Genomic DNA, 24,878 nt, shown 5'->3' with positions numbered 1-24,878 from the left:
ATATTTTTTTAAAATAAGGTTTACTGCTCGCATCACAGAACTGATGCAGGTGTTGAAAGACCTTAACACTGGCAAATATGAGCGCACTATGGTTTCCAATCAAGATAAAGGTAAAAGTCAACATTATTTATACCTGTTTTATCATTTGTAAAAATTAGTATGATAAGGAGTTTCTTAAGTTTAACCAAATATATTTAATATACTTTTGCCTTTATTGTTTAGGTTCTGAAGTGTTGAATTCAGTTCCTTTGATCCCAGGCAGTGGAGAAATTATTAAAGCTGACAAAATTATCAAGTAAGATTATATATATTTTACTTTCACATTTTTCTTAGGTTGTTTATATAAAACTTTTTAGAGGTGGGCAAAGGCAATGCAGAATATTACTGACATCCCACTGCTTTTTATTCATGACATCTATAACACTTCACTGCCTTAGATAGGCAAACAGGATAATTAAAAACCTCAGCCATTCTGCACAGCCACATTTCTTAGTCCTGCCTTTTGGCAAATGATACAGGACCTTTGGTTCTGACACCAAAAGATTCAAGGACAATTTCTACACATAAGTTGTAAGGTTTCTGAACAGCCAATTAAAACGTGAAACATTGTAACATATCAAACAGTATGTATATATGTGCAGTTGTGCTTGAATGTTTGTGAACCCTTTAGAATTTTATATATTTCTCCATAAATATGACCTAAAACATCATCAGATTTTCACTCAAGTCCTAAAAGTATATATATACTTGGTCATTTATTTATTAAGGAAAATGATCGAATATTACATATTTGTGAGCAAAAGTATGTGAACCTTTGATTTCAGTATCTTGTGTGACCCCCCTTTGCAGCAATAACTGCAACTAAAAGTTTCCGGTAACTTTTGTTCAGTCCTGCACACCGGCTTGGAGGAATTTTAGCCCATTCCTCCATACAGAACAGCTTCAACTCTGGGATGTATGGTGGGTTTCCTCACATTAACTGCTCGCTTCAGGTCCACAACATTTTGATTGGATTAAGGTCAGGACTTTGACTTGGCCATTCCAAAACATCAACTTTATTCTTCTTTAACCATTCTTTGGTAGAACGACTTGTGTGCTTAGGGTCGTTGTCTTGCTGCATAACCCACCTTCTCTTGAGATTCAGTTCATGGACAGATGTCCTGACATTTTCCTTTAGAATTCTCTGATATAATTCAGACTTAATTGTTCCATCAATGAAGTCAAGCCGTCCTGGCCCAGATCCAGCAAAACAGGCCCAAACCATGCTACTATCACCACAGTGTTTCACAGATGGGATAAGGTTCTTATGCTGGAATGCAGTGTTTTCCTTTCTCCAAACATAACGCTTTTCATTTAAACCAAAAAGTTCTATTTTGTTCTCATCTGTCCACAAAACATTCTTCCAATAGCCTTCTGTTTTGTCCACGTGATCTTTAGCAAACTGCACATGAGCAGCAACGTTGTGGAATGTGGAAGCAGACTTTGATAGATCCATGTTCTTTAAATAACACAGGGTGCCCTTTCACACCTGATTGTCATCCCATTGATTGAAAACACCTGACTCGAATTTCACCTTCAAACTAACTGCTAATCCTAGAAGTTCACATACTTTTGCCACTCACAAATATGTAATATTCGATCATTTTCCTCAATAAATAAATGACCAAATATAATATTTTTTCTCTCATTTGTTTAACTGGTTTCTCTTTATCTACTTTTAGGACTTGAGTGAAAATCTGATGATGTTTAGGTCATATTTATGCAGAAATATAGAAAATTTTAAAGGGTTCACAAACTTTCAAGCACAACTGTATATACAGTATGTACAAATGAGTCCATGTGCATTTAGATGGTGAAAAAATTTGGTTCTATACATCCCCAATATAGATTTGAAATGAAATGAAGCTCTCACTATATGATTGAAGTGTAATTTTTGCTTTTGATTCAAGGCATTTGACCTGCAAAATCTTTTACCATGGCAAAAGTGAACATAGCCACTAAACACAAGGTGGTCCCTGCATTGTCGGGGTCTCATCCAAGCAGAAAGTTTTGCGGCAGACAGGCATTTTTAAATGTTCTGCCCAAGCTCTTCTGCAGAAGCAGACACAAAATGGGTAAAGTTGAGGACCAGGAACAAGATGGTCCTCAGCTAAAGAAACTGGTTGAAGAAAACAAGAAATACATCAAGCTTAATTTTCTTTGAAATCAGAAGATATTCTGCATTATCGGGGTCTCATCCAAGCAGAAATATTTGCTGCAGACAGCCATTTTAAATGAGCTATCGAAGCAATCAGAAGATATCCAGCATTGTTATTAGCACAGAATGGGCATAAACCATTGTGACCCTGGTACACCCATCTACAGTCCAGAAAAATCTTATCAGAAGTGGTCTTCATGGCAGAGTTGTGACCAAACTGCCATTCGTCAGAGGTGCAAATAAAGCCAAACAACCCATCTGCACATGACAACACAAGGACTGAGTGCAGCAAAATTGCAGCAGGTACTCTGGGCTGATGGATCAACATTTTATGTTCTAATAGATGGCAGTTTATCCACTAAAAAGCTAGAGAATGGTACATAGATGAAAGTGGTGGTTCCCAACAGTTTTGGTGCTGCATTTCCACAAATTGAGTTGGTGATCTGATCAAATTTGATGATCCTGTCACTGTTGAGAATTATAGGCAGATTCTTATCCATCATGCAATGCAATCCATTAAGTACCCAGTTAGTCTCAGTGTTTGCCTCTGCAGCATGACAATAACAAAATAATACAATAAATATCTACAGTGAAAAGAGAAACGGCAAGACCTGTAACAAATTGTATGGCCCCCAAAGAGCCTTAATCTTATCATCATTAATTCAGACTTGTATTACTTGCAGAGACAGAAGCGAGTAAGATTGTCCAAAGTCTCCAATTGAATTATGGCAAGCTCTCCAAGAGGTTTGGAGCAGCCTGCCATGTGAGTACCTTCAGTTACTGCATGCAAATGTACCTAAGAGAATTGCTCCTGTTTACTGCTTTTTCTAGTAAGTTTATTGCTTCAAAATGATGGTATCACTGTTGAAATCATTCCCTCATTGCAGTTTTTCACCGTTAATTAAGACTTTAGCACAGTACACACTAGGAACTGTTTCAACAGTTCTAGATTTGAGAGGAAACCAATGCACCATGAGGAAACCCACACAAACTGGGAGAACATGCAGACTCCACCCTGGGGGTACCTGGAATGAGAACCCTAGTCTTCTTGTTGCGAGGCAGCAGCTCCACCACTGCACCATGTATATATGCACAAAAAATAATATCTATAACAATAGTAAAGTTTGAAATTATGTTAATAGCTTGTGTAGTTTGTTTGAAATGCATACAGTGCATCTGGAAAGTATTCACAGCACATCAGTTTTTCCACATGTTGTTATGTTACAGCCTTATTCCAAGTGGATTAAATTCATTTTTTTCCTCAGAATTCTACACACAACACCCCATAATGACAACGTGAAAAAAGTTTACTTGAGGTTTTTGCAAATTTATTAAAAATAAAAAACTGAGAAATCACATGTACATAAGTATTCACAGCCTTTGCTCAATACTTTGTTGATGCACCTTTGGCAGCAATTACAGCCTCAAGTCTTTTTGAATATGATGCCACAAGCTTGGCAGACCTATCCATGGCCAGTTTCGCCCATTCCTCTTTGCAGCACCTCTCAAGCTCCATCAGGTTGGATGGGAAGCATCGGTGCACAGCCATTTTAAGATCTCTCCAGTGATGTTCAATCGGATTCAAGTCTTTGCTCTGGCTGGGCCACTCAAGGACATTCACAGAGTTGTCCTGATGCCACTTCTTTGATATCTTGGCTGTGTGCTTAGGGTCGTTGTCCTGCTGAAAGATGAACTATCGCCCCAGTCTGAGGTCAAGAGCGCTCTGGAGCAGGTTTTCATCCAGGATGTCTCTGTACATTGCTGCAGTCATCTTTCCCTTTATCCTGCCTAGTCTCCTAGTTCCTGCCGCTGAAAAACATCCCTACAGCATGATGCTACCACCACCATGCTTCACTGTAGGGATGGTATTGGCCTAGTGATGAGCGGTGCCTCGTTTCCTCCAAACGTGACGCCTGGCATTCTCACCAAAGAGTTCAATCTTTGTCTCATCAGACCAGAGAATTTTATTTCTCATGGTCTGAGAGTCCTTCAAGTGCCTTTTAGCAAACTCCAGGCGGGATGCCATGTGCGTTTACTAAGGAGTGGCTTCCGCCTGGCCTTTCTACCATACAGGCCTGATTGGTGGATTGCTGCAGAGATGGTTGTCCTTCTGGAAGGTTCTCCTCTCTCCACAGAGGACCTCTGGAGCTCTGACAGAGTGACCATCGGGTTCTTGGTTACCACCCTGACTAAGGCCCTTCTCCCCAATCGCTCAGTTTAGATGGCGGTGTGGTTTTGAACTTCTTCCACTTACGCATGATGGAGGCCACTGTGCTCATTGGGACCTTCAAAGCAGCAGAAATTTTTCTGTAACCTTCCCCAGATTTGTGCCTCGAGACAATCCTGTCTCGAGGTCTACAGACAATTCCTTTTACTTCATGCTTGATTTGTGCTCTGAAATGAACTGTGAATACTTATGTACATGTGCTTTCTCAATTTTTTTATTTTTTATTAAATTTGCAAATATCTCAAGTAAACATTTTTCACATTGTCATTATGGGGTGATGTGTGCAGAATTCTGAAGAAAAAAATTGAATTTAATCCATTTTGGAATAAGAACATAACATAACAAAATGTGGAAAAAGTGATGCGCTGTGAATACTTTCCTGATGCACTGTATATCACTTCATTATAAAAAGTTTAAGAAATTTACTGTGCCAGTTGTGCTTTTGAAATATTCTACCACAAGTCATCTTCACCATCCAGTGGTCCAGCTTTATGTAAAACTAGCAAAATACCCGTGCTTTGCAACGGAGAAGTAGTGTTTTAAAGAAGTAATGAAAAGAAAAGGAAACATTTTAATAATAACGTAACATAATTGACATTGTCATTGCCATGAGTGTTGCTGTCATATATATATATATATATATATATATATATATATATATACACACACATAAACATATATATACAGTATATATACATATACATCCACATATATATATATGTGCACAAAACCATGCTTTTATCAAGGCTTCCGCCGGGTAATCTTTTGAAATGAAATTTTCCTCCAATCAGTCGTAGCAACGCGCTTTCTTCCGACTGTTACATTTTTATAGCTCTGATGTGTGCATCAATGTAATCGGTGTAGCAGGAAATCATGCATTGACAGAAGATCCCCTTTGCTTGGAATGAAAAGTGTGATTAAATGCGTTATTTTTTAACGCGTTATGGAGCACATGCATCGAAGCTTCTCAGCTGTGCTTGTGCTAAGTAAAGGAAACATTTTAAAAATAACGTAACACTATTGTCAGTGTAACCTTTTGTAAGTAGTGCTTGGAGGATTTAGAGTGTGGAGAAACTCTAGAGACAGCGTGTGTATTAACTTGTGGATTTTTTTGTGAGTATTTGGTGGCAGTGTCACAAAGTTGGTTCCGCAAGACTGCGTTAGCTGTGGAGCTCAGCTCAGAGCGAAATGAGGTGAATGGGAGGGAGATGATGACGTGACTCCCCACCCTTTAACTGTCAATCCCCCCACAAAGACAGTCTCTCGGAATTAGCATAAGCACAGCCCTTCAACAGCAATTTTAACTTCGTTACAAGTGATCAAAACTCTCGGTTATATCCTGCGTCCTCTCATTAAACTTGTATCCCGCATTAGCGTGGGCATGACAAACGCCAGCGGCAGCCTGTCTATGAACTTAATTTAAACTTTGTTTACACGGTGCTTTGTTTTCGAAGTAGCTGCACTCATGAATATGCTTGTATGTGTTTGACCCATGTTGACTTACTAATTTTGGTCCTGAAGCCAGTCATTTCATCAGGTTTGGGCTGCCGACACCTTTTGTTGGTACTCGAGCTGCTACTGCTAGTGCTAACAGCATACACAGTTTCTGTGTTCGCTGTAACATGTTTTGTATTTAGATGGTACCGTAAGGTTGAAGTGCTTGGGTGGTATGGAAACTCCTTTTTGCACAGTTTGCACAAAACCACGCTTTTATCAAGACTTCCGTAGGGTAGTCTTTTGAAATGAAATATTCCTCAAATCAGTCCTAGCAACGCGCTTTCTTCTGACTGTTACATTTTTGTAGCTCTGATGTGTGCATCAATGTAATCGTGTACCAGGAAATTATGCATTGACATAAGTTCCCTTTGCTTGGAATGCAAAGTGTGATTAAATGCGTTATTTTTTAACGCGTTATGGAGCACATGCATCAAAGCTTCTCAGCTGTGCTTGCGCTAAGAAAAGGAAACATTTTAAAAATAACGTAACACGATTGTCAGTGTAACCTTTTGTAAGTAGTGCCTGGAGGATTCAGAGTGTGGAGAAACTCTAGAGACAGCGTGTGTATTAACTTGTGGATTTTTCTGTGAGTATTTGGTGGCAGCGTCACAAAGTTGCTTCCATAAGACTGCGTTAGCTGCGGAGCTCAGCTCAGAGCGAAATGAGGTGAATGGGAGGGGAGATGATGACGTGACTCCCCCACCCGTCCTAACTGTCAATCCCCCCACAAACACAGTCTCTTGGAATTTGCCTAAGCACAGCCCTTAACCAGCAATTTTAACTTAGTTACAAAGTGATCAAAACTCTCGTTTATATCCTGCGTCCTCTCATTAAACTTGTATCCCGCATTAGCCGGCATGACAAACGCCAGCGGCAGCCTGTCTATGAACTTAATTTAAACTTTAGGTTTACACCGTGCTTTGTTTCCGAAGTAGCTGCACTCATGAATATGGTTGTACGTGTCACTCGCTCGCTTCTTATTGTTTCACTGCCTTCTCAATTGTTTAATGCATGTTTTCTTCAGCGCTTTTTGGAGCTCTTCCTTGTTTTCTACGTACTGCGTTGGCAGTCAGTTCACGTGATTACGTGGGAGGCGTGATGATGTCACACGAAACACCGCCCCCCCACGGCCAATGAGCTCAACTCCATTACAGTATATGGAGAAAAATAGCTTCCAGTTATGACCATTACGCTTAGAATTTCGAAATGAAACCTGCCCAGCTTTTGTAAGGAAGCTGTAAGGAATGAGCCTGCCAAATTTCAGCCTTCTACCTACACGGGAACTTGGAGAATTAGTGATGAGTCAGTGAGTCAGTCAGTCAGTGAGGGCTTTGCCTTTTATTAGTATAGATATTGGACACTCGCCTTTTCTGTGTAACATTTGTTATTGATATTCAGGTCTTCCAGCAGAGGTGAAGTTTGTATGACAATAGCGCCTGATAGTGAAATTCTTTTTGTAGTCTACCGTAAATGGTGGCACCATGTAATCCATTCATTGTAGTGGTCCATCCCCAACCCAATCTCTAGACCTTTTTGCTCCCTCCAGTCTGTTAACACCGTTACACAATGATAAACCATCTATTTCTTTTGTGTTTCTTAGATGCTTGAAAAATGTATTTGAATTCACCAATGATATCCTTTGCTTTATACATTCTCTCATAGAAAAGTATTTTTGGTGTTGAAAAATATTTAAACTATGTATCAATCAATCCATCAATTTTCTGAAAATTATTCCACTACAGGATTGTGGAGAACCAGCAACTTTCCTTTATCTTATGTGTACTCCTACAACTAAATGTGTCCTGTCGTTTGAAGTCAATAATGAACAACAAACATGAAATCTTTTGAATGTGAGAGGAAACAGCCGTACTTGAAGAAAACCAATGAAGATAATGTGTACACTTCATACTGACATTGACCAGACTTGAGGCTGACGAATTAACCATTGCATTGCGTGTCTCTGTTTTTAAATCTTACATTTTCCTTCAACTGAAACATACTGCATGTTCTGTATTATTGTAACTTGCATTTGTAATAGGATTTCAGTATACACTTCTGTAAGAGCAAACCTAAAATAATTACAGAGAACAAAAGTGAGGTCAATTAATTGAAACCCTTTCCTGAAGATTGCAGTAAAATTTGTGACTTTTAAACTGCTCTCATAGTAAGCGGTGATGACAAAAATGCCCTCTTTCTGCACAGAGGCAGAAACAATTGAATGTAAAATTTCTATGGTTGGGTCATTATAGATTCCAGCTCTCTTTGGGTATCATGCACCCAGTCCTTGTATTATATATGATTATCCGTCAGCTTTTCTGATTATCTATATTTAACTTGACATTAAATGAAAAGCATGGTTTTACTAGTTGCTACAAACAGTTTAAGCAATAATTTAAAGCTGTTACTTTAAAGGTGAATTTGTCTACTGCCTTGTCTTTTAGTATTACTGGTAATTATTATTTTTGAGAGTACCTCTTTGCTAGTACTGTCTTGCAGAGTCATCATTCTGACAACTTGGAAATATTTGTCTGTTTCAGGTTTGACCACACACCTTTAGTAACTCCTAATGGTGATGTTCTCATTCAAGATCTCTCTTTTGAGGTATGGTAGAAAATGCAGTTAACTTTATATCTATTTAAAGCAAAGAATGAAATATGCTAAAAATATGTTTTTACTGTGCAGAGTATAAGTAGGGTTGCATAGTATATCGGTACTGAGAAAGTACCCAAAAACCCAATTTTTAAAATGGCACAGTACCAGCAGTTCGAGAACGTAAAGAGTAGTTTTGAAAGTCCTTCTGCTCAGCTCTTTTTTCTTTCGTCATCTGACGTGCTGTTTTGGTGCTGTAGACAGATCTGCATTCCTGTGGGACCCAAGTCTTTTTTTTAAACAGAGAGGACTAAAATGTAATAGTAGTGAACGGATGTGTACAAGTCAATATTATTCCTCTGATGCCAGTAGGGCAGTCATTGTTGATGAACATCTAAGAAAACTCTTTATATTAAAAAAAAAAAAAAAGCTTATATAAAGTTATTCTAGTAACGGCTTCACTAAAAATTCACATACAATCAGAAAGTAAGAAACAATAGTGTGCGTGTGTTATACCACACTTTTTTTAATTGAGGTTTCTAATGAATCACTGCAGGCACAGTTGTAAGTCATGTGCACAATAGTGATTGCTGGCTGGAGTGATGTTGTTTTTCTCTTTACTTCATACCTGTACCAACTTACTTTCATGTGTTCAGGATTAGTGACATGGTATGCTGTGCTGAGATCGGCTTGGATTTTGCAGGAGTGTGTGTGAATGGTGCATATTTAAATGCCTGCCCTAGTAGTTTGCACACCAAAGCGCATCTATCTATGAAAGTGACCAGATTTTGTTTATAAAAGTGTCAGGGATATTTTCAAAACTTGACTCATGTCCTCATATACAATGGATCCTTATTAATTTTTCTAATTGAACAATCCAATCATTTTAAATGTTAGTTTATATTTAATTACTTAGTAAACTATTAAAAGACTTGCAGAATCCTTAAAAGTGTTTTTTTTTTTTGGGTAAGTAGGGTTGCATAGTATATCGGTACTGAGAAAGTACCCAAAAACCCAATTTTTAAAATGGCACAGTACCAGCAGTTCGAGAACGTAAAGAGTAGTTTTGAAAGTCCTTCTGCTCAGCTCTTTTTTCTTTCGTCATCTGACGTGCTGTTTTGGTGCTGTAGACACTGACAACATGTGGAGTAGAAATGAAGACCTCCATGAGAATTCCACATCTGTTTTAAAAATACTTCTGAAAATTATACCTTTCAGAAATGTATTAAAGCAAGCATCACCAAGTAGTCTATCACTTCTGCAAATGACCTCTGTTCCTTTAAAGCCGTTTTGTGCTGCTGAGAGCACACGTAAAGTTTAAGTCGCACAGCCTGCTCTCCCGGTCACATATTTGGCTTCCCACTAATTACGTCCTATCGAAAACAGGGGTATTATTATTACTAAAAATGTAATTGTTTGTTTGCAAATGTACAGTATACTTTGGCATTTGGAGCACATTTTGTTCTTTTATATTGGTGTTAAATAGGAACATGGCCTTACCCTGTCCTCCAAGCTTTCACTTAACTCAGACTGTCACCTGTGCTGCACATGAGTTACACTGACCACTAAACATGTATGTGTCTCACATGGATCGGACAAAATCTGAAAGTCTGCTGTTTGTTTACACAGTCTAATAATAATCAAGACAAAATCCTAGACAGTTTTTGGTATTTTATAAATATCAGCGAAAGAACTGTTTAAAGTCTGAAAAACTGGACATAGCTGGGAAAAAGAGAACATCTTGTCACCCTTTTTATCTGTTCATTTATTTATTTTTTTAAACAATAGCAATATTTTAATTCTCAACTGCATCTTGAAAAAGGGTAAAAACAGTTATATACAGATGTACTCGAAAATGTGTGAGTCCCTCTTTAATCCAACCACAATCTGAAGAATGTAACTTAAGGTGGGCAGGTGGGAGCAGATGGACATGGGATAGAAATTTTTTGCAACCGGCATTAGTGAGATGTATTGAATAAGTGTGCAATTGTAACAGGGCACAATGCTAGGGCGTGGGTGGTGGGTGTCCATTTTTTGCTTCAATAACATTTTAGTACCATTACTAAGGTCCAAAAGTTGGTATTGACACCAAAGTCAAAATTGTAGTGTCAATGCAACTAGTGCAGAGTTGCCTTTATTTGCATGTTTAAATGCAGAAGAGACGTTATTCCACAAGTAATAATTTAATGAATTTAATCATTTGTTAATTTTAGGTGAAATCTGGCACAAATGTTCTAATTTGTGGCCCCAATGGTTGTGGAAAGAGCTCACTTTTCCGTATTCTTGGGGAGGTAAGCTTTAACATTACAGAGCAAAAACTGAAATTAACGTCCTTGTTTAATTTCATTATGAAAACTTCTTTGTCTGTTTTATTCCTAGCTGTGGCCTTTGTTTGGTGGACACCTAACAAAACCAGAAAGAGGGAAGCTTTTTTATGTACCACAGGTAATTTTTTTTTTCTTTTTTAACAGATACGTCTTTTTATGCCATTAAAAATAAACAGATTGTTTTAACTTTTGTCGAATTGAATATTTTGTTTTTCACAGAGACCATATATGACACTAGGTACGCTACGAGATCAGGTCATTTACCCAGACACCATAGAAGATCAGAAGCAGAAAGGAATCTCTGATCAGGTGCCCAATAAGCAAGCTGGTAGTGATAAAGTTGTCAATTTATTTATTAAAATTGGTTCTGTTTTTTGAAGGTTTTAGAATAAAGCACAAATCAAGTTAAAGCTGTAACATGGCCGAAAAACAAATTGTTGTGGGCAGGTTAAAAACTGGGTCATCAGCTGGGTCACCCCATTTAATATCAACAGAAAATACAGCCATGCAGCTGCAAAATGAAAATTGAAAAATGGCTCTTGTTAGACTCCCTGTGTCGTGGGATCTTCCTCTTTCACCAGTCAAGGTCTGACTCCTGACCCTCTGGTTGCCTGATTTTCAAGTCACCGGCAACAAAAGAGGCAGAGTCTCCCCCGTGGCACAAGGCAGAGCCATGAATCTTCCATAGATTGTACTGGGGAAGATACTGTGCTGTTAGCTTTAGCACCCCCTCTTGTCCAGGACTGGAATTACTTACCTCACCATAGCCAGGAAGGCGGTTCCCAGGCACACCTTCATGACAAACCTTAGTGTTGAAATGTCATGATGAAAAGTAATATTATGCCTTTAAGATGCTATCCTGGACAGTGAGGTACTCTTTGACCTTTTATAGACTAGTTGTTTGTTTTAAAAGTAATAGGGTAACCATAAAATGCTTGTATTAAGTCATGTTACAATAAGTAATTTATTCAGTAAACAGTAGATTCTTGGTTTTGGTAGTTTTGCTTCTTATGCATTTGACTATTCATAGGGTACTCCTTCAGAATATAAACACTTGAGTGAAATTGTTGACATCAAATTTAACTTTAATTATATCCACTTATCCGTTTTCTTAATCATTTATTCATCTTATCCAAGTTCCAACTTTGTGCCTAGTGTTATCCCAGAAGCAGAAAACATAAGACGGCAGTAAAACCATTACATGGCACAAGTCTATTTCAGGTCAAAGTTAAGCAAATGATCACATTTACTGTTAATCAAACAATTTTAGTGTTGTCAATGACCAGAATTGTTTCACAGAGGTCTGGAGATGTGTGGTAGCAGCACAATCTAATGTACCTTCCCAAGATTTGTTAACATTTTAAATATAAAGATTTAATTATTTAAATGTTATGCTGCATTACCAAATTCCCCCAAAAAAATTAGATCCAGATAATCTGAATAATCAGCATCTATATTCCAACTCCTAATTCTTTAAAAATTTCAGAGAAAGTGTTTTTGTCCCCTAATTGATTAATTCATGTTAGTTGTTTTTAAATTTACAGTCTGATTTGCACTGTCAAAACAAGACTAAAATATATTTGTAAATATGAGACTGTAGATTATACTACCTTACTGGTAAGTAAATGTGCTGCTTTGCCAGTTTTTTTCAGTTTCATTTGTTTTCTTTCTTTTTTTTTTTTTTTTTGAGGTTTCTAAAACCAATATAAAGTGTTGTTCCCTTTCTTGGTACCTACAAATTATCCTTAACACTTATACACTTATTAGTTCCAGATTGTTTCATTCTTAAGAAGTTTAATTCCAATAGTTTTAGCACTAACCTAATTTTTTTTTAACTATGATAAAAAGGTCTACAGTCAAATCCTAATATGCCATTAGGATAGAGTGATAAAACAATAAAGATAATTTTCACAAAATAACTTTTCCTCGATTGAATTATAAGACATGGTCAATACAAGTCGATAGAACTCATTCCATCGATGTTTTGACAAGCAATACGGAAAGTCAATGATAAAGAGAATAGCACCCTGCTGAACTGATCATTTGGCTGGAGCAGAGTTACAGCCACATCAGGTTTGGTTGACACACACAGCTGTGAGCACAGGAGTAGCATTTGGAATTTACCAAAGAATTTAGTTGTGTATTTTGTTTGAGCTCTCCTGTAACACTTGAAGCTTTTGACTGGTGCACTTTAGATTTTAGTTTCTTATATATACCTCTTTGATTTATTTGAAATACAGTGTTCAACTTCTGGCAGAAAATACATGTTTAAACCAAAATTAACATATATTTACATCTCACTTAGGAGTCAGAAGGAACCTTTAAGCTTGACAGAAATAGTGTTTTAATTTATATCATGATATATATTGATAGTGACTGATATGAAAAAAATTATCATGATAAGATTTTTTTCGATGGACAGAATTAGAAATGAGTAAAATAGAGTCAATTCCGGTTTGATGGCTGGGAGACAAAGTCACAGAGGCGAGATTGCATTGGTTTGGGCATGTGCAGATGAGAGATGCTGGATATATTGGGAGAAGGATGTTAAGGATAGAGCTGCCAGGCTAGAGGAAAAGAGAAAGGCCTAAGAGAAGGTTTATGGATGTGGTAAGAAAAGACATGCAGGTGATGGGTGTAACAGATGCAAAGGACAGGAAGATATGGAAAAAGATGATCCACTGTGGCAACCCATAATGGGAACAGCCGAAAGAAGAAGAATTGCCCAGCCCAATGTGCTATATGTTTCAATACTTACAAGAAAGGCAATTACTTCAGTGTGTATGTAGCCAACTTAATTCATTGCACGTATTGAAATTGGATTTTATTATAAGGATCCATCAGCAAAACACTCAAGCGGCCACTTGGCTGCTTTCAGTGGTTTACTGTTAAAAATGGTTATGACTTTATGCATCCACCTTATCGCATACAAAGTGGTAAATGGCTTACCTTTTAAATAGTTTTTAATAGTGTTTGCAACCCCTAGGTGTGCATGGAAATTTCAAGATCCGGGCCTCTTTAAAGTTTTAAGGATAAATAAAGTTATTATTGGAAGCAGAGACTTCTCTATAAGTTATACAAGTCTACATTCATATACCAGTCAAGGTCAGAAAAGCCTCATCGGTCTACTTTTTTAGTAATGTCTGAAAACTCCTTATTTTAGCACTGTTATTAATGCTGTTACTAACATTGTTTACACCGCTGCATTGCCAATATGGTCTGCCTTGTTGTCTTTTAGAAGTGCACATAGAAATAAGTTTAATTGAATTGGAAATTGCATATTTATGGGCTGCTTTTTATATTTAAGTGGCAAAAGCATGTGTGGGTTAATATTGCAATTTTTAGTTTGGTAGAAATGACTTGGAAGCAGTAGCATTTTTAGCATAAGAATTCTGATAGGGTTACACTGACCATGGGGGGGAAATGTTGTCAGAAGAGCTATTTATAGAAGCTGTATGTGTATGTGTGTGTATTTGTGTGAATGAGAGAGAGAGAGAGAGATGATTAAGCACTTAACGAGCAGAACATAAAAGACCCAGTACTCTGTTAAATTCATTGGCCGCTGGTAATCTCAGTAAGCGTCCTAGCTTGGATTGGCTATTGAGTTGATAAAAGCGAGAACAGATTGTGTTGCCTCTCACCACAGGTGAACAGTGTGAGGCAGAACCAGTAGCATGAATAGACAAGTAGGGGATACTGCAGAAAAAGGTCACTGGCACTGTATGTAAGGAGTGGCAACAGTGGCATTAGAAAAAAAGTCATATTTTGAGCAATTTATGAAATTGAAAAATAGATGCAAGATTCCTTTGTTGTCATGGTACAGTAAATGAAGTATTGTTTGGAGGAAGCCTTTAGATGTCTTAGATAAAAGTATGAATCAACATACATTTAACATTTAATCTTCAGCAGTGCCTGCAATGGAAACAATAAGTGCCGGTATTTTTGTCATCTTCTTGGTCCTCCTCTGAGCTTTGATCACTATGATATACATACATACATTAGATTGGACAGCTTGGGGGTTGTTGGTCCACTTTAAGGTTAGAGCAGGAGATCCTGGTATGCTGCAGCACAAAATGGAATAAGGCCAGTATGCTGTACCAGTGCGTAAGAATCCACTTTAAGTCTTGATATTTGGTTTTAAAGGAGCAGAGTTTGTGTACCTAGTTAAAAAATTGCTCAGCTGCATTGTTTGGAAAGTGAACACTGAAAGACACTAGCAAGTTGTTTCATGCTGTATTACTTTGTAGTGTCATAGAGATGTCTTTGTGGGTATCCCCCAACTCTGAGATATCTCACAATATGTATTATATAGCACTTATGCTCTACTCTGAAGACTGCTCTATGATTGGATATTCTTTATGAATACTGCTGAGTTTCTAATTAGGTATTTGATACACTTTACTGGATATTGGATTAATTTTGTTATTAGGAAACGTTGGATGCATAATGAATAACAACTTTTCTGTTATCTACCTAATTGGGAAATAAGTTACAGTGATAGAGTTATACTTCTGATACAGTTCAATAACATGTAAAGTACCTGTCGTCATTATTCTTTTCCAAATAAAGATTTCAGGTCTTTTTCATACACTCGAATTGAATAAAGATTAAAAAGAAATTTGAGCTCTGGCCCACAAGTAAGCCAAACACATTTTTTGGGTCAATTTTAGCTCCTAAAGATCTTGGCTTATCAGCAATTAGAGTAATTGTAGAAGTAGAATGTTGTTACATATAAAAGGCCTTGACTATAAAAAGTTTATATTTTATTCTTTTACAAAATTGTACTTTGATTTCTTTTTATAGATCAACATATTAAGAACAAAGTGTTCTCAGCTGTATTGTAACTATGGTAACTTATTCAGACTCACAACCTGAGACCATTGTAAGCTTTCTGTCTCATTTCTCAGGTTTTGATTTGAAATAAAAGAAAAAAAAACTTGTCATAATTATTAAAGCTGACATTTTCATGTATTCTATTATTCAAATGACCTGTCACTTTTATTGATAATTTAAAAAGCAAATATTAGTCCAAGTAAGACAGAAGAGACTAGAAGGTTTAGTACATACTGTAGCTCGGTTTTTGATGTAGGTAGAGAGGCACAGGTTTATGGGCCATTAAGGCATGTTTTTGGAGATTAGAGCTATACCTCTGGTACTGGTTTGATTAGAGGTAGAAGGTTAATATGCTTTGGAATAATAAATGCACTGGTTAATCAAGGTTGAAACTAGACAGTAGGAAAGCAGGAAACTTAGGACAGGGAAGGTGCTGGTAGTACAGTAGTAGTTTCATAGTTTATGTAAATATTAAGCAGTAATATTGAATAAATAAATGGAAAAGAACAAGTCTTATATTATTAGGAAATGTGTTTTAAAAAGTACTAGCTATTGATAGAATAATGATTGCATGTATGTTTGATTCAGTAAGAGCTGCTTTACTTAAAATGTCTAAAATTTAAAATAAAAGAATTTTCTGTAACTAACATTAAATGTTATAGTTGTGACACAAATATTGTTGAATCCTATTGTTGTAGATAACTTGTATTTAGAATAATAGCCAACATCTGAAAGGATGTTTGCATAAGTATTAGTAATGTACATATATCAAGTTACGTAATTTAATTTTGGGCTCCATTTGAAAGCAGCCATGATAGAAGTATTAACACTGAGGACATTCTGTAGGTAGTAATTTCAGTTTTCTTCTTTTACAAATATCAGAAAGAACAAGTTTAGACAGAAAAATTAGTGTAAATGTAGAACTTTTATTACTTGTATGTAAGCTGGAAACCCTAAGAAAATAGTGATGCACAGGAACAGAAGCTCAATAACATACTATTTCATTTTTTTTATCTTAATAAAAAATTATGCCTGTATTGTCTTATTATTCTATAATACTCCAGATAGAATTCACAATGTCCAGCAGGTCTCACTCTTGATTTCACTATTGCTCTTTGCATCACTAACTATTGTGATTCAATGAGTATGGTGTAGTAAGTTTTACAGCACGAAGCAAATACACATTAAAATGTGTTGTAATTTCAGTTAATCAAATTTTGAGTAGATAATGTGCATTTATTTATTGAGAAAATTCCTAATGGATTTTAAATGTCCCATTTTGTAAAATGGAGACGATGATGACCATTTTAAATACAGGCCAAGTATCTGTACATTACAAGAGGGATTCAGGGCATAATGTTCAGGTTGTTGATAATTAATATTGGGGTTCCTCTGGGATAAGTGTTACATGCATTAACATAAAAGTGTAACTTAAAATAATTACATATATGTTTGCAATCTATGAACCCATCTTTTAAAAGTACATTTAAACAGAAGATATCTGCTGCTGTTGTGCTCCTAATATAAGGATTGCCCTGACTGAGCCCATAACAGATTCTCCAACATTCAATAATTTAAGCCTAATATGAAACACGTTTTTTGCATTTTTATTTTTTTTCATGTAGCATTGTTGTGATTTTTTTTTTTTTTAATCACGATCTCTCCAATTTGGTTTTTCTAAACCTTGTTATTATTTGTTCATGAAACACATGGAATTCATATTAAGTTCAATAGGTACAATATAGGTATTTTTTATTAAATTTATTATTAATGTATATGCTTTTCAGAGACATCAACAGCAACTACAGTGTGCTGCTTGAGCAAATTTCAGTTTTTAAAATGAGCTCAGACTCATTTATAAACTGAAGTACTGTATAAAACTTTGTTTCTAAGTATTCTTGAGGTGGTGGTTGGATTTCTTTTTAAATACTACTTTATAGGTTACAGTATATACGATTCTTAAGGTGCCCTACTAAGAAGTAACCTACCAGCTCTGTGTCTTTGCTCTTCAACATGATAGGTGCTTAAAGAGTATCTGGATAATGTCCAGTTAGGCCACATCCTAGATCGGGAAGGAAGCTGGGATACGGTTCAAGACTGGATGGATGTCCTCAGTGGAGGAGAGAAACAAAGGATGGCTGTAAGATATTTTTTTCTTTTAGTTGTCACATAGTGTTTTGTAAATATAGGTTGAATTTAAAAGTAAAAGAGTTGCGAAAGTTGAACATTTTAGAAGCACATTTTAGAATAAGCATTTATGTAAGGTAAAAGAACATTCTACATTCTTTGTTATTTTTTAAAAATTTGCCCTTGCTGTTGGCTCTCCTCTCTTTACCACCAGTGGAAATTGAATTTTGATTTGTTAAGTTCATCTTGATTGTATTTAATATTATCTTCTCTGTTGTATAAGTTAGACTTGATCGTATGGAATGTTTTTTTCTCCAAATAAAATTTAAAAAAGTAAATCAATGTGATTAAAAAAAATCAAAATTACAGTTCAAATAGGAATTTATTTTAAAATACCAATTGGCTTTTAATATTCTAAAGGGAAATTTCTGAATATAAATTTTTGAAGTAACTCTTACTCAAAAAGCAGTATAGGTAGTCCCCAAGTTATGGACATCCGACATACGACTTACGAACAGGGCCGCAGCTGCTCGTTCATCTGTCTGGGGGACGCGATGCAGACTCCTCATAACTGCTGCTCTGTCATATTTAGCCTGGGGACACTGCAAGCGGTGGCTGGAGGCGATTGCTGCTCGCGCAGTGTAGTGTCCCTCGGGTGGCTCCAGTTGATGAATGGGGCGGTGGGGGCCGCACCCCATTCATTCTCAGTGGACGGCTGGGTGCGCGGCAAGCGGTGACCTGGGCTCCATAGTCACCGAGGCCGCAGCTACTGCTCATGTGCAGTACGGAGGCTTCATGGGGCGGTTCACTGCCGCCCACCACACCGCCGCAGCTGCTGCTCCCGACTGGACAGAAGCTGGATGGGGCGGATGGATATGTTTCTCTGCCCATCCAGCACACAGCCTTGCAGTGTCCCTCGAACGGCTGTCCCTTTCGTTCTCGGTAGGCGGCTTTTGATGCTGCTAGCGATGACTCGGTTGTGGCTGAACGGAGGGTTGTAGTGTGCCTCGGGTGGCTGCCTGTTGAATGGGGGCAGTGGAGGGCGATTCACTATCCGCCTTTGGCTGTACCCTGTTCATTCTCGGTGGGCGGACGCTGCAGGCAGCATACTATATGCAAGTGGAGATGACTGTGTGGTCTTCAGCGCCCCCATTCATTCTCAATAGCAAGCCTGCTTGTACTGTTACGTACGTAGCAGGAAGTTGTCTCTCATCAGTAACCAGACATGCTGACGAGGGGTGCCTTCCTGCTGTGATAGCGTGTATAGTGCTGTGCAGAAGAGCTCATCTTAACCTATTGTCTTCACCCTTCAACAATGTCTCTGAAACACAAATCTGATGCAAGTGCTGGTAATACAGTAAAGAAGAGAAAAACCATCACCATGGAAAATAAAGTAGAAATAGTAAAAAAAAATCAGAGTGAGGTGAAACTCCATCATTCATTGGCAGAGCACTTGGTTACAGTCGGTCAGCAATAGCATTTGTTAAAATAATGTACCTGTTCCGACTTACATACAAATTCAACTTAAGAACAAACCTACAGTCCCTATCTCGTACGTAACCCGGGGACTGCCTATACTGAATATTGAAAAATAAGGTACATGTTTCTTACATTTAATTTAATGCCTAAAACAACAGTATGAATAGCTTTTTAATGTGATCTGAACTCAAGTCTGTTTTAAGTTACTTGTATTTCTTCATTTTAGTTTGAGCTGTCTTAAGATCCTTGAAAGTCTTCAATGGCCAATTCTGTTGAAGAACAAATAAAGTCTATAATTAAACTTAAATCTTATATGGGATTTTTTTTAAGTGTCTCATTTTCAGTTATGCTGTCCTGAATAAAAATATTTTTTCAAAAAAGGTTTCTGCTGTTCTGTATTGAGAAAGGGTTGCGTGAGAATTTATTATTTTCAAAATATTTGCAAATGTTTAACAAATTGTAACTTTCAGCTGAAAGATAAAACCATAAAGACAATAAAAATTACTGTCAGTTTTCTTCAGAAGTAACAGTAACAACAGATGATATGAAGGAGATGTGACTATAAAATGTTTTGTTACAGATGGCAAGACTGTTTTACCACAAACCACAATTTGCCATCTTGGATGAATGTACTAGTGCAGTAAGTGTTGATGTTGAAGATTACATCTACAGTCACTGTAGAAAGGTAATATATTACAACTCTAAACATTTATATGTGTATAATAATTTATTTTCAGACTATTTAAAGTACAGAATTCTAGTACTGCAGTAAACCTATATAAGCACAGACTTGGCTTCTGAACAGTTAAATGTATATGAAAGATAATATTATTGAAAAAATGTATTAGGTTTTTCCAACATTTTATATTGAAATATAAACAAAACACATTCTAATTAGGACATTTGCGTCTGTTCTGCAGGTTGGAATAACATTGTTTACAGTGTCTCATAGAAAGTCATTATGGAAACATCATGAGGTATGTGAACTACATAATGCTTTGGTACGGAATAATTATTTGACAAAAGGTTAACATGGTTAGTTTTGCTACGGCAGTACTACTGTAGCCACATACTTAGCAATAAAGTCAGATAACCAAATTTTTCATCGGACATAAACAAAAAACAGTATTTTCGAACTCGGGGAGGTCTGAAACGTCAAGAGTTTTTTCATGATTACTATACTTTCTCTATACTTCATGTGCGAAGTGGGAGGTGAATTACTGTCAACAAAAACCAGGCACCTGAGAAATAAACTGAAGCGTTACTCACTTGTGATTTTTTTGTCCATACGATAAAGTTTTTGTTGACCACCAAAATATATACAACAAGCACAAAGAAAGGCAGCATGTGGCACGTAAATTGCTTTCTATTCCACACGCTTTAGGCGCGTTATCTGCTTGCTCTGTCACCGCAAATGCTGTGTGAACGCTCACCCTCCATTACTAGCTGCCGTTCACTGGATGAATATGTGCAGGTGGCTCGTAGTGGATGAATTTCAGGTTTAGAGTTAAAAGTTAAATCTTTGGGTTAAAAACTAACAGCAAGAATATTCATTCATAAACGAAAATTAAAATTACTTTTAGTTAATTATTATGTTATTTCACTTAGACGTTCTAGCTATTTTAATAGTTTAGTTTAGTTTTAGTTTTTCATTTCTGTTTTGTTATTTTATTTCAGTTTATGAAAATTTTTTTTAATAATAATTTCAGTTTTGATTTTAGTTTTCATTAACTATAATAACCTTGATGTTAGCGTCCATTAATGAATGAACCAATAGTTTGTTTAATTACTTTTGGTTTGCGCATGTCTGAATGTTTTCAAGAACAATTTTTTAGTTGCAAATGAAAGATTGTATATCTAGAATTTGTTAACTGAATTTCTGGAGTCATCAGCATAATTCATTTAAACTCAGAAATGTTATAATACCCAGCTTTAAAAACATGGGAACATATTTAGCAAAAATAGGCCATTCAGTTCCCCTCAGCTCATCAATACTTACTCACTTACTCACTTACAAATTATCATTGAGAGCCAAAGGTTCCAAAAAGTGCTGCAGGCTACTACACTGCTTGTTAAATTATTCAGTGTATCTGTCTCTGGGTGAGTAAATGCTTTAAAGTCTCAGAGCAAAATATACTTTAACCAACTTCTATCTGTGCCCATGATCTCTTCTCAATGAGTTGATTTTAAATGAAGCGTTAGCATTCATTATACAATGTACTTTTAATATTTCTAGATGTTGCAGTGGGATTGTAAGACACCATGGCTCCATCATTATTTTATTGGTTTCAGACTCCATAATGGGGTGAGGAATTCAGCAGTACCAGAAGGTTGTACATTGGAACTGCTGATTCTTTATATGTGTGTGTGTGTGTGTGTGTGTGTGTGTGTTTGTATGTGTGTATATATAAGCCAGCAGATGATCCAACCGCTTCTCCTTAGCGTTTGTTCAACCCCCTTCACAATGCAGTGGCAGAGATAATGTAAATATGTGCTTTATAAAGTGGCTCAGGTTGTGCACTATTTTAACTGTATCGCAAGTTTACAGCGAGGTCATTGTACTTATAAGTACAAACAGTTCTACAAGGAGCAGTTGATGGAGTGATTGATTGCGTTTAGAGCTCTTGGGATGTAACTGTTTTTGAACCGCGAGGTCCGTACAGTAAAGGTTTTGAAGCGTTTGCCATGTGAGAAGCAGTTCAAATAGGAAGCATGGCTGAGGCAGCATGTGCTTGATTCTGTATACCGATAATTTGTTTCCTATCAGCTGCTCTGAGTGGTGCAGTGAGAATAATATGGAAAAGCATGATCCGCTGTGGCAACCCCTAACGGAGCAGCTGAAAGAAGAAGAAGAAGGTGCAGTGAGAGTAACAACGCTAAAACAGCTATGGCATTTAGAATAGTTTGACCATTCTACCGTGGAAATGTGCGTGGCTTTACGCCAAGTTTACAGTGTATCCGGAAAGTATTCACAGCTTAATCACTTTTTCCACATTTTGTTATGTTACAGCCTTATTCCAAAATGGATTAAATTCATTTTTTCCTCAGAATTCTACACACAACACCCCATAATGACAACGTGAAAAAAGTTTGAGATTTTTGCAAATTTATTAAAAATAAAAAAATTGAGGAAAGCACATGTACATAAGTATTCACAGCCTTTGCCATGAAGCTCAAAATTGAGCTCAGGTTCATCCTGTTTCCCTGATCATCCTTGAGATGTTTCTGCAGCTTAATTGGAGTCCACCTGTGGTAAATTCAGTTGATTGGACATGATTTGTAAAGGCACACACCTGTCTATATAAGGTCCCACAGGTGACAGTTCATTTCAGAGCACAAACCAAGCATGAAGTCAAAGGAATTGTCTGTAGACCCCCGAGACAGGATTGTCTCGAGGCACAAATCTGGGGAAGGTTACAGAAAAATTTCTGCTGCTTTGAAGGTCCCAATGAGCACAGTGGCCTCCATCATCCGTAAGTGGAAGAAGTTTGAAACCACCAGGACTCTTCCTAGAGCTGGCCGGCCATCTAAACTGAGTGATCGGGGGAGAAGGGCCTTAGTCAGGAGGTGACCAAGAACCCGATGGTCACTCTGTCAGAGCTCCAGAGGTCCTCTGTGGAGAGTGGAGAACCTTCCAGAAGGACAACCATCTCTGCAGCAATCCACCAATCAGGCCTGTATGGTAGAATGGCCAGACGGAAGCCACTCCTTAGTAAAAGGCACATGGCAGCCCGCCTGGAGTTTGCCAAAAGGCACCTGAAGGACTCTCAGACCATGAGAAACAAAATTCTCTGGTCTGATGAGACAAAGATTGAACTCTTTGTGTGAATGCCAGGCGTCACGCTTGGAGGAAACCAGGCACTGCTCATCACCAGGCCAATACCATCCCTACAGTGAAGCATGGTGGTGGCAGCATCATGCTGTGGGATGTTTTTCAGCGCAGGAACTGGGAGACTAGTCAGGATAAAGGGAAGATGACTGCAGCAATGTACAGAGACATCCTGGATGAAAACCTGCTCCAGAGCTCTTGACCTCAGACTGGGGCGACAGTTCATCTTTCAGCAGGACAGTCACCCTAAGCACACAGCCAAGATATCAAAGGAGTGGCTTCAAGACAACTCTGTGAATGTCCTTGAGTGGTCCAGCCAGAGCTCAGACTTGAATCCGATTAATATCTCTGGAGAGATCTTAAAATGGCTGTGCACTGACGCTTCCCATCCAACCTGATGGAGCTTGAGAGGTGCTGCAAAGAGGAATGGGCGAAACTGGCCAAGCATCGACAAAGTATTGAGCAAAGGCTGTGAATACTTATGTACATGTGATTTCTCAGTTTTTTATTTTTAGTAAATTTGCAAAACCTCAAGTAAATTTTTTCACGTTGTCATTATGGGGTGTTGTGTGTAAAATTCTGAGGAAAAAAATGAATTTAATCCATTTTGGAATAAGGCTGTAACATAACAAAATGTGGAAAAAGTGATGCACTGTGACTATTTTCCGGATGCACTTTATATATATATATATATATATATATATATATATATATATATATTTATATATATATAAAATCCACGCAGGTTTTGCATATATACACACACACACAGCTTGTTATGTGAATTGAAATGTTGAGAATATAGAATATTTTGTCAGCTAATGTTAAAGTTTCAAATAATTAGCTCATGCCATGAAATAAACGTTTGACAGTCTCCTATCGCATTTATTGCTAAGTACTGTTTGTGATTCTAATTAGTAAGTGTTATTTGCAATTTTCTATTCTGCTTTTGTTTTTAGTTCTACCTGCACATGGATGGAAGAGGAAATTACGAGTTCAAGCAAATTACTGAAGACACAGTAGAGTTTGGATCTTAAAATCTCTCCCATAGGTCATGATGTTTTGTTATCAAAATCAACTAAATCCTGCACTAAAGTTGTAAATTAAAATAAGTTACTTTTTTAATTAGTGAAAATGTCTGTTTAGATGCTACTGTATTTAAAATAATCTATAATGTTTAGATAATTACTGTATATTTGGAATTTATATTATCTGTTCCATATTTTTATGTTCCAGCTAATTCACTGGAGCTTAAAAAAACAGTATGGCACATTGACCTTAACTAATTATAGCAGTAATCTTGTCCGTATCATGCTAAATCTATTTAACGGTTTTCCTGTAATAGTGTTTTATATGAAATGAACAGGACCTAAAATACTTTCTGTAAAGAAACAAAATGCCATGCCACTGTTTCCATCCCCTCTTCTATTGTGCACGTTTGTTAATTTTCAATTAACAGAAAAATCACTGAAATGAAATGACCCTTTATCTTCTCATCTTTAAACTGATCATATCCATTTTACAATAAAATTTATTTCAGTTTTTTTGAAAATAGTGTACAGTTGGTTACCCAGCACTCTGCAGTAACATAGGAATGAATGCACTCTATATGGTGGCATGAACTTAATCACACAATGATTTTCATTAAAATATTTTAAATGATTTGGTCTCATTTCTTTGTTTGTACAAGGGAATTTTCTTAATTTTTTAACACAGTGTATTTGGTGGTGATTGTTTATGAAATTTGAATTTCTAGTTGTTTAGTTGAATATT

The 24,878-nt window shown here is 36.9% G+C and overlaps 1 protein-coding gene across 1 annotated transcript in view; it reads left to right on the top strand.

The window, feature by feature from the left end:
• LOC120514374 (ATP-binding cassette sub-family D member 3) overlaps positions 1–24,657 on the top strand; it is a 78,840-nt gene extending 54,183 nt beyond the window's left edge. Inside the window, exons 14-23 of the mRNA XM_039734709.1 lie at positions 19–110; positions 223–295; positions 8,459–8,522; positions 10,724–10,801; positions 10,890–10,955; positions 11,057–11,146; positions 17,691–17,810; positions 19,857–19,961; positions 20,197–20,253; positions 24,065–24,657. Coding sequence (XP_039590643.1) covers positions 19–110; positions 223–295; positions 8,459–8,522; positions 10,724–10,801; positions 10,890–10,955; positions 11,057–11,146; positions 17,691–17,810; positions 19,857–19,961; positions 20,197–20,253; positions 24,065–24,142 — 823 coding nt within the window. The 3' untranslated portion in view covers positions 24,143–24,657. The remainder of the gene's footprint in view (positions 1–18; positions 111–222; positions 296–8,458; positions 8,523–10,723; positions 10,802–10,889; positions 10,956–11,056; positions 11,147–17,690; positions 17,811–19,856; positions 19,962–20,196; positions 20,254–24,064) is intronic.
• Positions 24,658–24,878: the final 221 nt, after the last annotated feature.

The sequence above is a fragment of the Polypterus senegalus genome, chromosome 14 (assembly GCF_016835505.1).
Source record: "Polypterus senegalus isolate Bchr_013 chromosome 14, ASM1683550v1, whole genome shotgun sequence".
Lineage (NCBI taxonomy): Eukaryota > Metazoa > Chordata > Cladistia > Polypteriformes > Polypteridae > Polypterus > Polypterus senegalus.
This window is presented reverse-complemented; position numbering and strand designations above follow the sequence as displayed.